This window comes from Ochlerotatus camptorhynchus, unplaced genomic scaffold (assembly GCF_037179485.1).
Source record: "Ochlerotatus camptorhynchus isolate MF236.1 unplaced genomic scaffold, CSIRO-AGI_Acam_v1.1 ptg000007l, whole genome shotgun sequence".
Lineage (NCBI taxonomy): Eukaryota > Metazoa > Arthropoda > Insecta > Diptera > Culicidae > Ochlerotatus > Ochlerotatus camptorhynchus.
Window position 1 is genome coordinate 3,653,877 of NW_027040499.1, and position 14,635 is coordinate 3,668,511.

Here is a 14,635-nt window from a genome sequence, read left to right on the forward strand (position 1 = left end):
ATGTTTTTCATGTTTTATGATGTGCTTTTCTTTGAGAGATCATATTGCCCCCATCTACCCTATATTTACTCGTCCTCGAGACATATCAACCTGGTCTATACAAGGTGTGGAGATCTAGCCCTGACGTATATGTTGGTAGAGGGAAAAATGTAAACTTTGCGGGAGACGATGGTGACGACGTCATAACACTCGAAAGAAAATTTGCGAAATAAGAAGTAAAACAAATCCTAGCTATTTTTGCATGATGATTTTGCTTGATTGTATTCTTTTGTAAAGTCGCCGCGAAATATTAGCTGGTAATTTTTATTTTATGATAACTCCTTACTTGAAAACAGGCAAAAACTCACAAACAGACTACTTTTTCATGGTATACAGTGTGATAATTCAATAATCAATAAATTATCTCAACATTTAGCGACAGACAATTCATAAATTTTGGTAACATACATACATTCGGTAATCCATATTAATTTTCCTATGCAAGCGCCGATCGAAACAAACGCTATGACGTCACTACAAGGGTGATTTAGTGAACGAAAGAAACGAATCGTGCGAAGCGCAATGAAAGCCGAGTGAAAAACGAAGTGCACCAATACATTCAGGCCTACAATTCCACACCTTGTATAGACCACCTTGTCTCGCTCCGCATAATCTTGGAGCAGGTCAACGAATTCCAAGAGTCCCTTTACTTGGTTTTCATTGACTACGAAAAAGCTTTCGACCGACTCAACCACGAAAACCTGTGGGGCGCCCTAAGGCGCAAGGGAGTTCCGGATAAAATCGTCAACCTCATCGAAGCTCAGTATGAGGCTTTCACGTGCAGGGTGCTGCACAACGGAGCCCTATCTGACCCTATTCGGGTAGTCGCTGGAGTGAGGCAAGGATGTATTCTATCACCGCTACTGTTCCTCATCGTAATCGACGAGATAATGGTTGGTGCGATCGACCGTGTGCCGAACCGTGGGTTGCTCTGGCAGCCTATTACAATGGAGCATCTAAACGACCTAGATTTGGCGGATGACGTTGCTTTAGTATCACAACGGCGTTCTGACATGCAGAGTAAGCTCGACGATCTCGCCGAACGCTCCTCAGCGGCAGGTCTCAACATCAACGTCAGCAAGACTAAATCGTTGGATATCAACACGGGAAATCCATCCAATTTTACGGTAGCTGGTCAGGAAGTGGAGAAGGTTGAAAGTTTCCAATATCTTGGCAGCCAGATAGCGTCGGACGGCGGAACCAAGAGTGACATAGGTGCACGGATCAAGAAGGCAAGGGCTGCTTTTGCGAGTTTACGAAACATCTGGAAGTCAAATCAGATTAGTCTCCGCACGAAGATCCGAATTTTCAACTCTAACGTGAAATCTGTACTGCTGTACGCTAGCGAAACATGGTGCGTATCAGCGGAGATCACACAGAAGCTGCAGGTGTTCATCAACCGATGCCTGCGGTATATAATTCGAAAAAATCAGCGATTTGTTTTTTGTTTTTTTGTTTTTGAGTTGTATTTTTTCGAAGTTATCAAGTTTTGAGGCCGAATTTCCTGACTTTTTCTAAATCTTCTAAATTTCTCTTAAGATTGTCAAATTCATACAAATTTTATATAAGTCATACAAAGTTCTCTGAACTACAACGAAATTTCATGAAGATCTATAACATTTTCTGCTCTTCTACGAACTTTTTTGAGGTTCTACGAAGTTCTTTGAACATTTATAAAGCTCACTGAGCTTTTACAAAACTTGCTGCACTGCTATGACATATGCTGCACATCAATAAAGTTTCCAGAACTTCTAAAGGATGCCCACAGTTAAATTACATCTCTTAGAAGTACTCTCCAAAAATAAGTCTCTCAACCGATTGTGATGAAAATTTGAGGGAATGTAATACTATTTATAAGCATGGTTTACGTATCTTTAATACACTCAATTTCATCACCAAATCCACCAATTCCACCCATAAGGTTTTGTACAAAGGTTGAATCGATTTTTTTTTTCGGCTTTCAACCATGATTTCAGCATTTCCTGCTCCGTAGTGACAACTTTAGGATGCTTACGGGGTTCGTGCTTCATTATAGCCCAGTATCTTTCGATCGGCCACAACTTCGGTGTATTTGAAGGATTGAGATCCCTCAGCACGAAATTGACCCCATTTGTCTTGCACCACTCCAGAACGTCCTTGGAGTAGGTTAAACCGACCCAAACATTGTTGGAACGTTGTGTGATTTGAGAAACGGAAGCAGTCGTTTCTTCAGGCACTCTTTCATGTAGACTTGGCCATTTACGGTTGGAGTTGCCACGAAAGGCTTGCTCCATTTTCCGCAAGAACAAATCGCCAGTTTCCTGAGGGACTCTGAAACATCGAAGTTGTCTTTTGCAGTCACATACTGGTTTCCCGGAATTTGTTTAAAGTCAGCTTTTACGTATGTTTCATCATCCATGTGTGCAGCAGTGTGGTTTGTCAACATTTGTGTTTCTAACTTTCCTATTCGGTTGTTCATTGCAGTTTGGTGCTGTCTGAACCTTGAATGAAAATAGTCCTGCTCGTTTCTTGGCTTTCTGTACGAAACTTTTTGTCAGGTGCAGTTCTTTTGCGACAATCCCGAGCGGAATATTTGGGTTCGCGTTTGAAGCCAGCAACCACTCGCTTGTGATCTTCAACGCAGTACGGAACACTTTTTCTTGCACTCACTTGCTTCCGATCGATAGTTAAACGTTCTCCGAAACGTTTTATGACACGAGAAACAGTAGATTGTTGGATTCCCGACATCTTTCCGATGGCTCGGTGCAAAAGACGTGGGTTGTTGAGGTGAGTGTGCAAAATGTTCTCACCACGCGCAGTTCCTTCGTCTCCATTTTCAAACTACTAGAAATTTCAAAATGATACTCACGCAGTGTAAACAATACACGCTTAGGCCATCTCACCCAAAATTTCATTAAAATTAACCCAAAGGGCAAAATCTTCACAGCTGTTTTTCCTTGATTTGTTTTCCGTACTGAGTACCAATGCTACCGACGCCAGGAAGGCAGCTCCTACTCCTGGACCTTACTTATCGACCCATCAACTCATAGACCGGGGACCAACGGCTTTACTTCTCGTGATCAGAGATTTGATGCCTCTGAAAATCCCGACGTCGCCAACTGGGATTGAACCCAGTCCTTTTGGGTGAGATTTAATCAGTTACAGCCTTTTGAAAGTGATGCAATATAACTCTGGATACCCTGGACTTTTACGAAGATTTCAGCACTTCTACGAAGACAAGAAGCTTCCATATGAGCAGGATCTGTACATATAAGAAAGTACAACTTGATTATTTTTTTAAATAAGTGCCATCTAGTGTATACATTATGTAATACACTATCCATAGTTTAAAAAAACCTTGTGCTGAGCTCGTTTCTTCGGGACCTTCTGGTCTTAGAGTTACCTCTATGGAAATATCCCCGTTCATGGATATAGAAAAATAAAAAGTTTGATAATTTTAACTTGCAAAACATTTGAAGTTTAAAATATTCGTTAAAATTTCTTTAAGGTACGGTAATTCCAGGGTATAGACAACGTAAGTTATTTCTGACACAGACGAAGAGTTAAGTCCCTGCGATAGGTTTAAAAAAAAACGAAACATTGGCGAAAACAAAATAGAAGTAGGTATTTACCAAGCATGCCAGATACTCTTGCTGAAACTGACAGATTGATGAACAGACAGAAAAAAATAAATCTCAATAGATTAACAGCATGGCTGATTTTCGCACCAGATGTCGCTAGTAAAAAAAGTATCGACGATTTATTTTATATGCAGAAATCCGTGAAATGCAAATGACCGTGAAAAAATTATTTCTCGCGTCACTTCTCAAATAGACCAATGTAACAAATGTAAACAAATCGAGTTAAGCGATACAAACTATTGCTCTTCTATCATTGTATGTGATACAAAAACATCCATACAAATTTACTTTCATTTATTTAAGATAATCATAGGTCAAAAATTGTCCAATGTACAATTTGAAATGATGGGTACATTTTTGTTACTTCGGTCATTCGGACTGCCTAACATGATTGGTGCTCATTTTCTAAAGGTGGGGCCAATCTAAAGTTAGGTACCCAGCAGGCCTGGGTTCAATCCGAGGGGGGCGACTCTATCTACGATGCAGAAAAAATTGTGTTTTGCTGTGGTTAGCTGCGCGCACGCTGAATAGATATGAAGAAGATTGTTGACGATTTTGAAGATTTCCTGCAAAAAGATGATGCGCGATGCAAATAGATGCGAGAAATCAAAGAAGATTTTTCGAAGTTTGATTCGCTAGTGTGAAATTTGTTGAGCATCTAAAATTGAGATTTAGATGTGTCGCCCCCCTCGGTTCAATCCCAGTCGGCGACATATAGTCCTCTCCAGGCGGGTTCGTATTGGTGCGATTTGCGTGTGTTAGTGAGATGAAATTTTTTGTTAGCTGTGAGAAATTTTTTGTTTGCTGTAAGAACTGTCATTCTAAAGTAAAAATAAACAACAAAACGAAAACAAACCCTACGCTTGCAAGGTAACAGTCAAATACCCTTTTATGAGTAAAAGTTAACCCATTTATAATAAAGGTGGCTTCACTCATTAATGAGTAAATTATTTTAACAACGATGAGTTTCTGCTAACTGCAGCTAACAGTTACTACTTAATTGGCATAATAAATTACTTATAAATTAGTAGTGTCACTTTTATTGACAATATACGCTAGTGTGTGTAAACTTATATTATTAGTGTAGTGTTCGTGACATCCTGCTTGCAGAACTCAATGGTCGACACAGTCAACTGTCAAAATACAAGAAAATAGATTCCCTGTTGTAAAAATTCTCGCGTTTCTATACGTTCGCCCGACCAGCGTTGCCAGATTGTTTTAAAGCTTCTCGGTATGAAAGGTATTAAAAAATAGGTATTTAATATTTATTTAATTTTATATTTTTGCCGTTTTTGAAAATGAAAATTTTAACGATGGTGACGACTGGGATTTGAGGGAAACTTCTTTCTTTGACGGCTTTCTCAGTCTTAAAACTCTCTTTAATTTTTTAATTTAATTGTTAAATTTGTCGTTGTCCTCAAGTGGTGATCAAAATTGTGATCAAGTAGTGTTTTTTTTTTCAATTATATAAAACATGGATTTTTTGTTATTATAGTCACTTTAACACTCTTGGGTCATTCGTGACTTATCCAGGGGTGAGATTTGAACTCGTGACTTTGCCGTGAGAGGCATGGATGCTAACCACTACGCTGGGGTTGCCCCCCCTCCCAAATATGGAAAATCAGCCACAACAACGACTAAAATATTGACAATAACGACAAACAATATATTTCCTCGAAAAAAAGCCACAACCTATGGCCGAAATGTCGGACGGATTACATCGTAGTCGTTGCAGTGTTTTAAGACTGAGAAAGCCGTTAATTAAAGCAAAATTTTAGTTTTTGAACTATGATCGAAAAATTCCGGAAGACAACTCTAGGGAATGTTTGAATTAGCTTCTGAATTGAGCTAAAAAACATCCAGAGAAAGACGAAAGAAGCTCTTTTGGATGAAGTTCGAGAAAAGCTGAAAAAATCTCCGAGAAAAACTTGGAAACTTCCAAGACACGAATTGAGAAACTTGTGGCGAAAATTTAAATAAACTATCGGGAAAAAAAATTGGATGTCACATTTCTGGCTTTCTTTGGATATGACATCCGATTTTTTCCGATAGTTTATTTAAATTTTCGCCACAAATTTCTCAATTCGTGTCTTGGAAGTTTCGGAAACCGGAAGTAAATTTCCAGAAGTAGCCATTTCCAGGGAAAGCCAGAAGAAGCTCGGAAAAACTTTCCAATAGAAGTCGAACAAAAAAACCTTTGGCTTATGGTCAAACTTCCAGAAGAAGACGAAAGAAATTTATGGGAGAATTAATTGAACTTCCTTGAGAAGATGAAATAAACTTTCTGGAGACGCTGGCAGAAACTTCCTAAGGTAGATTGGAAGAAACATCTGAAGAAAGTCAGAAGCCAGAGCGCTTATGGAACAGTCGAAAGAAACAAGGACATAATTCCGGAAGAAAGAGATTCCTGGGGATGTTCTAATGATGCAGAAAATTTTCTTGATATTTAAAAAACATCCCTGAAGACTCCGAAATTTCCCTGAAGGTTTCGGAACATTCCTGAAATACACTTAGGAACATTCCATATATCTTCAAAATTCCTTAAAATTTCTTGTCATTTTCCTGAAATTTAGGGGCTGTTTTGGAGTTCTCTGGTCATCCTCGAAGCGCTCGAAACTTCCCTGAATATAATAAGACTACCGGAATATCTCTAATCATCTTAGAAGGTCTCTGGACTTTCTGTAAGATTACGAATTCTCTTAAGTGCTCTCACAATTTTCTTGAATTTATTGCAACATCAGCATTGAAGTTCTCTGATCTTCCCGATTTTTTTTTAATTTTTAAAAGTTATCTGCACTGCCAAAATGTTCTCACAATGACCTAATGTTCATGTAACTTCCCTTACGTTTTCTAAATTTACATGGACATTGCTAAAGTTTTCGGAAATTTAAATTAATTGATCTGTCCTGATGTTCTCTGAGCTTCACTAAAGTTCCTGAAAACCATTAAATTTCCCTGAAGTTCTTTGGACTTGTGAAGTATCCAAAATGTTCACTGGAATTCGTTGGACTTTTCTGAAATTTCCGGGTTTTCAAAGTTTAACAGAAGTCAATGAAACTGTCTTTAATTTAACGAAATTTACACAAAAGTCTGGACTTTTCTGAAGTTTCATAATTTCTTAAATGTGCCTGCAGCAAGTGTGGATCCGCAATAAAAATCTGATAGCATCCTTGAAGCTCCGGGAAAGTTAAAAAACTGGCGGGAGAAGATGAAAGAATCATTCGAGCGAAGGCTGAAGAAGCTTCCAAGGTAAGGTGGAAGAAAATTCCAGGGAAAGTTGGATGAAACTTCAGGAAGTTTAAAAATGAATAAAAACTTCCGGAAGTTAAATAATGTTTAAAATATATTTCTCGATTCCCTAGGAATTACCGGAAAGAGCAATCAACTATTTCTCGATTGATGGGCAGCCAAAAACGGTGAGGAAATTCAAACATTAGTCGAAAGAGTAGCAAGCATAAGGCAACTTTAGAGATGATTGTTTAGAATTTTGAAGGCTCAACAAATATGAGGTATTCAAAAAGATAAAAGTCTCTCACAAAAATTTTCTCCGAAACTCGCGGGCAGGCAGTGTTCGGAAAAACTCAAAAACTCAAATCTCATGCATGAGTTTATGCGCCTATGAGTTTTGCCTTGCAAAATTCAACGTCGCAAAAATCACCGATGAGTTTTCAGGTTCAAAAATTCATTGCTTTATATTTTGGCGTTATTCATTGTTATTCCTATTGTTTGCGCATCAGGGGTTGAAAAACTAACACAACATGCATAGGCATGATATCAATTGACGTTTGAGTGGTTTTTATGAGTTTAAAGCTGGAATGATTTTTCGGCGTTGTGAGTGTGAGTGCGTGAATATGCATGAGAATCTCAAGCGTGAATTTTGTTTGCCGCATTCGTACGCGAGTTTATTCTCGAAGAGAGGCTCAATGAATGAGATTTGAGAATGATTTTCCGAACACTGCGGGCAGGCAATAATAATTTTGATTATTTAAAAAAAAACCGTATAAATCGGTATAAAATCTTAAAAATCGGTATTCTGAGGAACCTTATCTGTATATCGGTACACTCAAAAATAATAGTAACACAGTTAGATTAAAATTTAATATTTTTTCAAAATAACCGCAGAATAAACTGTGTTTTGCATAAACATTCCGTCGTTTTTATACTAAGATTGAATACGTGGACTGTAAACGTCAAAAACATTACTAATCCCTATAAGTTCCAGAAAGATATTAAAGATAAATGGAAGGTGGAACAAGGATTTTTAGGCTTATTTTCCCGAGTATTTCCACAGTAAATCGTCGTATAAGAGACCTTTCATTTGTAAGTAACTTAGAAATGCAATAAAAAACAAATTACAAAAAAATATTCCGTTTTGTAGGAATGCATTTGGTTGAGCTCTACATATCCCAGCAGGCCTTCCCGATGATTTCCCGTATAAGGTTAAACTCAAAAACTACGTCGGTGGTATAAGTGAGCCTCAGGAAGGATCAAAATGTTGATGTTTGTCACTCGTTTAGAATTCTGCTTTCAGTGCTTTCAGGGACGATGACGGATAAGCGGTTCAGAAATCCATCCCTCAACGGTTCGACTTTACGTGTTGGACACAGGCGTGTAAGACGAAGAATCCCTTCGCTAGTTGCTTCATCCCGATTGAAGAGGTTACAAATACGATGTGCAACGTACCACCATTCTACTCAGCTGAAACTCCTGCCAGGTCATTCGAAACGATATGAAGTTAATATCCGTTTCAGGCTGCTTCTCTACCAACGAATGAAAACTCAGTGAAGTGGCATTATTGTAGGAAAAAACCCTTCTTATCTCCTGTATAGTGGCCCAGAAGTTTGTTGACTCAGCTGGTGATGGCAGCGATATTAAAATCAAATGTATTGTATAGGGTGAACGCTCCGATAGTTGCGCTAAGTTAGAAGCGTTAGGTTCCTATAGTTGTGTATTGTGTCTCCATGCACAACTATAGGAACCTAACGCTTCTAACTTAACGCAACTATAGGAGCGTTTCCCCTATATGTATGAAAAAGAATTTAAATAGTTTTCAATGCATCCTTATAATATATATATATATATATATATATATATATATATATATATATATATATATATATATATATTTTGTTTTCCAATTCACTCAACATGATCATAAAAGCTTAATGACAGCTAAAAATAAACAAACCAAGCTAATACTAGGATTGAATACAAGCAGAAAATGCATTAAGATGTATAATCCATTTTTATACTAAGTGTGTATTCTCTCTCTTTAAACCAAGCTATGCGTCGGTCAGGAGAGTTGCAATTTAGCGTAACTTTTAATCTATTTAGATTTGAAAATCTTTTGAGTGTATCTAGTTTGGAAATCGGTATAAATACCGATAAATCGGTAAATCTGGCAACGCTGCGCCCGACCAATCGAAGCGTTGAGTCACGAGAAAAGGGTTTCCGAAGTTTTGTTCGCAATAGCTGATGTGCTCTTTTCTATTGTTGGTCGTGATTTGCTCGATAGGTTCCTCTCTTTGACAGCTCAATTGGTTCCCGAGATTCTATTGACAAATCCAAGTTTCAATCGGCCACCGTGGCGCTGCAATCGCAGCGGTGATAAGTCCGAAATAATGTGTCAAACTGAATACATTTTTGAAATTTCAACCAAAAAACTATTATTTTGTATTTATTCTAGCGAGTTTCTGTGGGAGTCAAAACATGATCCGAGCAAAAAAGTAGTACTCGTAATAATGGTATATAATTCTGAATTTTATCGTGCTTTGTTTCGAAAATATCTTCCAAATAAACAAACATCATCCAGATCACCCGATTCGTCCACCGACTAAATCTATTGCCACTTAAAAATTAATTTCAGTCGGTGTATTAATCAGCCGATTAAGCAGATTTAGTTGGCCAACTTTGTCTGCTGTTTAATCGGCAGATGATTTCAAACCTTAACATGTTTTCTGTAATTTAACTGTCTTGAAGTAGCATTTTATTTAGGAACAATGCATTACAAAATAATTTTATGCATTTTGTACAAGGTTCATCCATGCTGACAAGAAATTTGCATGAAATTACATTGAAATTAAACAATTTTGCAAACAATCAATGAAATTGTCAAGGGCTGTCACAGACTTATCACCGTCGGTTAGTGCTTATTCCTGCCACCAGGCGCGCAGGAGTTTAAGTTGGATTTCTCAATTCGCCAGGCTATGAATATAGCGACTTTGGTCAGGCGCTGGTTCGCGTTTGACAGAAAATTGGTTCATAAAAGGCCCCCTATTGTCTTAGGTTCAAACTTTCTCAAAAAACATATTTGATACAATTTTATAATCTCCATACATAATTTATTTGAATTACTTTTTACCCATATGAGAAGGTGGCACCATGCTTGGGGGAGAGGTAGCTCATCGATTCTTCCGGTTCGCCTCCTAGCATCGTGCTATAAGGTACCAGGCGATAACCAGGGTAGTTGATCGATAACTCGATGACGTCATTTCGTTGGCGTCTGCAATGAGAAATTCTCATAGCAGGCGTTGACGATGGGACGTTGTCGAGTTGTTGAATAGCAACTATCGTGGTAACTCACCGATTACCTGTCGATCTGCCAAATTTGGAAAGACGTCTGCATTGAATTGTCTCATATAATAATATTCCGCCCACTATATCACAAGAAATTGCGAGTAGCTGAGTGGAAAGGAGATAAGTTAAGCATTGGGTACAGGACCAAGTCTCCCCTGGGTGGTGCAAGAAGATGAGCGCAATAGAATCATCAAGTTGCCATAAGGCACGGAATGAGACTATTGCATGGCTGGGTAGTCAAAGTCTTCCATTCGTTAGTACTTTCAGGTGAATTAAAACAGGTTTAGGGTGGGCGTTGGCCAGATTTGAATTTTTCAGATGTAATCCTGGATAGGACCCTGTCATTGAACGTCGCGTGAAAGTGGAACTTAATGAAGGCCTAAGTACTTTTTCGTAGTTTTTAGTTTTCGGATTTGAAAGATCGTCGGTTACAGTGGCCTGCTTACTGAGCAGAAAAACGCGGTCCCAGGTCCTTACATATCGTGTATTTTGCGAAACTCGTTGTTGTCGTTGGTTCCGGGTTTGAATGGATACACAAATTTGAGCAACGGTATTATGTGATATGAGGGACTCGGTGGCCTTAGAGCAACCGTTTTTGCTTACTGAGCAGAACATCATGAGTCTAATCCCAGGCCCATCCACATTCAAGATTCGTCAATCGTTTAATTTGTTAATATGACTACATGGTAATAACAGCAACTCGGGGATTAAAAAGGTGCTCTTCTGCCTAGTGGCAAACGTTTTTGCTTACTGAGCAGAAGACCGTGGGTTTAGTCCCAAGCTCCTTCGCGTTATATGATCGTTAGGACATCAATTCAGCTTATCGTTTACCAAAACGAACCCTGCTGCAAACCCAACCCTCTTATCCAACATCCCAGTGATTCCTCGTGGAAGTGCAGAGGTGTTCTCGGCTTCCATCAAAGCGAGTGTCATGTCAACACAATCCTTCCCATTCCTTTCTTGACCTGTGTTCGGGCGCGGCCGGCGCTGGTATTGCCTAATTTAAGATCACCAGTTTTTACACATTGAGGATGATTGCTAGTCCCAAGCATCGTCTATTGGTTCTCTGTGTAATTACAGCTGATCTGGCAGTAACAGAGTAGCAACCGTGGGCGGTCAATCAAGCTCAAGCAAGCTCAAGCAAGCTCAAGCAAGCTCAAGCTCATATGAGAAGGTGGCACCATGCTACTGACAGTGGTGAGATTAAAACTCACAGCTTGCATTAATCCATTCTCGCAAAATTTCTCTCATCAACAGTTTGGTATCGATCCGGCTGAAACCGACCATGCTGGACCGGACCTACCAGGAGGTGGACGCCAACTTCCGATCCTATTGGCGTTCGATCATCACCATCGCCATCAGCCTCCACCGGACCCGGGAGATGCGGCAGCTGTTCCTCGAACTGGCTGAACGTCTGATTGAACCGTGGAAATTGAACAATTGGCCCAAGGATCAAGTCAGCCAGTTTATGCAATGTCTTACGCAGAGCGTTCTGGACCTGGAGGTACCCCGGGACAATCAGGATATCCGCTGTCTGTGGGATCGCTACATGCAGGTCGTTACCGTTTGCGTGCTGAAAATGTATCACAACTAAGGTTGGGGTGGCATTCAATATAATATCCTTTCATACTTATCCAACAATTCAGTTGAATAGAATTGAAAGAAAGCAAAAACATATTTTAATATATTGTGTACACCATCATTTAAATGCGCCTAGACGTCGCTAGATCTCTCATATGTGAGATTTCCATCGGTGTGTGGCGTCAGTATTCTTTCTGCCGTTCGTTGTAAGTGAAAGAAAGTCGGCTGTGGGAAAGCTCGCAAAATCAGATGTGCATTTCCTCATTTAAAACATCCCACCAACCACCCACTTGAATGCGAAAAAATAGCAAACTGGAAATAGAGATGGTTGTGGTGAAGCTGGAGCGAGAGCATCGTTTTCATTTCATTCAACCTTACCAACGGACGACGACGACGAAAGTTGTCCAAGTTTTGCACGACAAAGAATAACGACCGTTTGCAAAAAGCTTCAACTGTTCCATCATCTTATGCTACGTATGGCAAAGTAGAGAAAAGATTGCTGCCTAGGTACAGCAATTGAGATTATATGGAGCAGCTCCAGGCCAAATAAACATGTGGCAAATAGCCAAAAAATAAATGGTTGGCTCGATCTTCTTCGATTTGCATGCATCTCATTTTTGCTAAAAATTGTGGATTTTGGATCTTGTATTTTTTTTTCAAAATGGCGTCTTTGACTTTTTTCAATAAATTGAACACGAAAATGTCAATTCAGTTCGAAATGGTGTCTAAGACAAAGTTGTGGAGACAAATGTTGTGCTGAGCAAAATAAACACGGTGATTTTTTAGTAAAAATTTAAGAAAAGTTTAAAATAATCAAAAATTTAAAAAAGAACGTTCATTTTTTATATAAAGTTCATAAAAAAAGAATGCAAATTTTTGAAATATTGAAAATTAATGGACATATGAAAATTTACAAAAATCGTAGAACAAGAGCTATTGGACAGAGATCGATTTGAAATGTCTGAAATATTGTTTCCTGTGTAGAAAATACATAAAAAAGCGTACTCAAAATTACTAAAAAAATACCGTGTATATTTTTCCCAGAAACACTTTTCTCTACAACTTTGTCTTTCGATCAGAAGTGACGTTTTCGTGCTACAATTTGTTGAAAAATTTCAAAGATGCCATTTTGAAAAATAAAATCATGATCCAAAATCCACAAATTTTAGCAAAAAATGAGAATGATTGCCCATAACAAACAAGTATGCAAAGTTTCATGCAAATCGGAAAAGGTCCAGTTTTATCGATTCGTCATTTAGCGTGGAAGTGCCCTATGGTGTGATGAGTGTTTCTGTAGATGGTAAGACAAACGAGAGTTCTTCTTTCTCACTTGTTTCACTTGTTTGGCCGATAGTGACGGTAAGCAAGGGACTGCTGGGGGTTTTGGGTGTAAATGGAAAGATTGATAAGCAACTAAACTCTTACTACAGCACTGTCTCTGAGCCACGGGAGAGAAAAAAAAAACAATTTGCTCCAAAGTTCAATTGCTTTTTTTTTCCTTTATTGTCACCGGCATCGGAACAAACGAAGATATTGATTACAGCATTGACAATCTTCAATGCGCATTTTTAACACTGCAAACGAAAACGTAAAGAAAACCGAAGCGCAAAGATTCTCAAGACGTCGATGTTTAAACAGTCAGTGGAGAGCATTGCTATACGCTCTCGTCTTGCATCATTCAATCGGTAATGCTACAGCTGGCAATGTAGGTACATATATAGTATCTTATAGGTAAAGTATATCGGTGACGGTAGTCGTTCGTCGACGCTGAAAAAGCAGGAAGTAGATGCTCCAAGGCATCACGGGTAAATAATGGTTTTCATTTTCCACTGAATTAGAGCGGATGATTGAGCTTATGCGCACTCAAGCGGACCAATAAGTGCGTAAATCGAGTATTAATTGGAAGTTTATAAATCTAAAACAATTGGAAAGAAATCGTTTTGATAGGATGAGAACAATAATTTTTCATTTTCCATTATACAGATGAAAACGGATGACACACCGTAATTAAATAAAACAAGATTACAGTTTGAAATTGTTCCCCCTTAAGATTGGCACCCAGGTCCCACCAAGCACAAACATGACTGCTGTCGGTCGAGTGAGGCTCTACGGTAGCATTTAGCTTGGGAAAGTTCTTATATAGCTAATATACATTTTGTCTGGCACCGCAATAAAGTCGTTGTTTGGAGCACAATGATAATATTTCTTTCTTACCATTTCACATGATTCACTACAATTTCATGTATGTGTACAGATCAGGATAAATTGCGTCAAAACGGACTATGGGTTTGCTGTACTCTGGAGGGAATATGGACAGTAGACACCCAACTAACAATTTTCATAATGCAAACGCTTGACTTATTTCATTTATACAGCCTCAAGCTGTATTCAAACGTTAAACGATATGAGGAAACCCTTACTCAACCTCTTTACAAGCAAATCTGGCGAACTTAGTCAGCTACTTATGGTTGTTGGGACGGTTTGGACAACCCAAGCAACACGGCTTGTCATAAAGAAGTTGAAAATACTTTGTAATGACTAACGCAAAGAATCACTAATACTTTAATATACATCATTTAATACATTTATACAACCTAAAAAGCGCAAGACGCGGAGCTTATACAACTAAATACTGGTCTTATAACATGTATTTTGGAAACATCATAAAAACCAGCGACAAAAAAAAAAAACAATAAAAATATCTTGAGCATGGGATTCGATCACTGGTCCTTGGCGTGGTAGACTTGTTTCTACCTAACTAGACCAACACCGCTTGATGAAAGGTTTGTTATAAGTATCTATCATGTTCTTGCCAATAA

General features: G+C 38.6%; 1 protein-coding gene across 1 annotated transcript in view; it reads left to right on the forward strand.

Annotated features, from left to right (window-relative positions):
• Fibp (acidic fibroblast growth factor intracellular-binding protein) overlaps positions 1-11,843 on the forward strand; it is a 31,461-nt gene extending 19,618 nt beyond the window's left edge. The window contains exon 4 of the mRNA XM_065217584.1: positions 11,493-11,843. Coding sequence (XP_065073656.1) covers positions 11,493-11,829 — 337 coding nt within the window. The 3' untranslated portion in view covers positions 11,830-11,843. The remainder of the gene's footprint in view (positions 1-11,492) is intronic.
• The last annotated feature ends 2,792 nt before the right edge of the window (positions 11,844-14,635 follow it).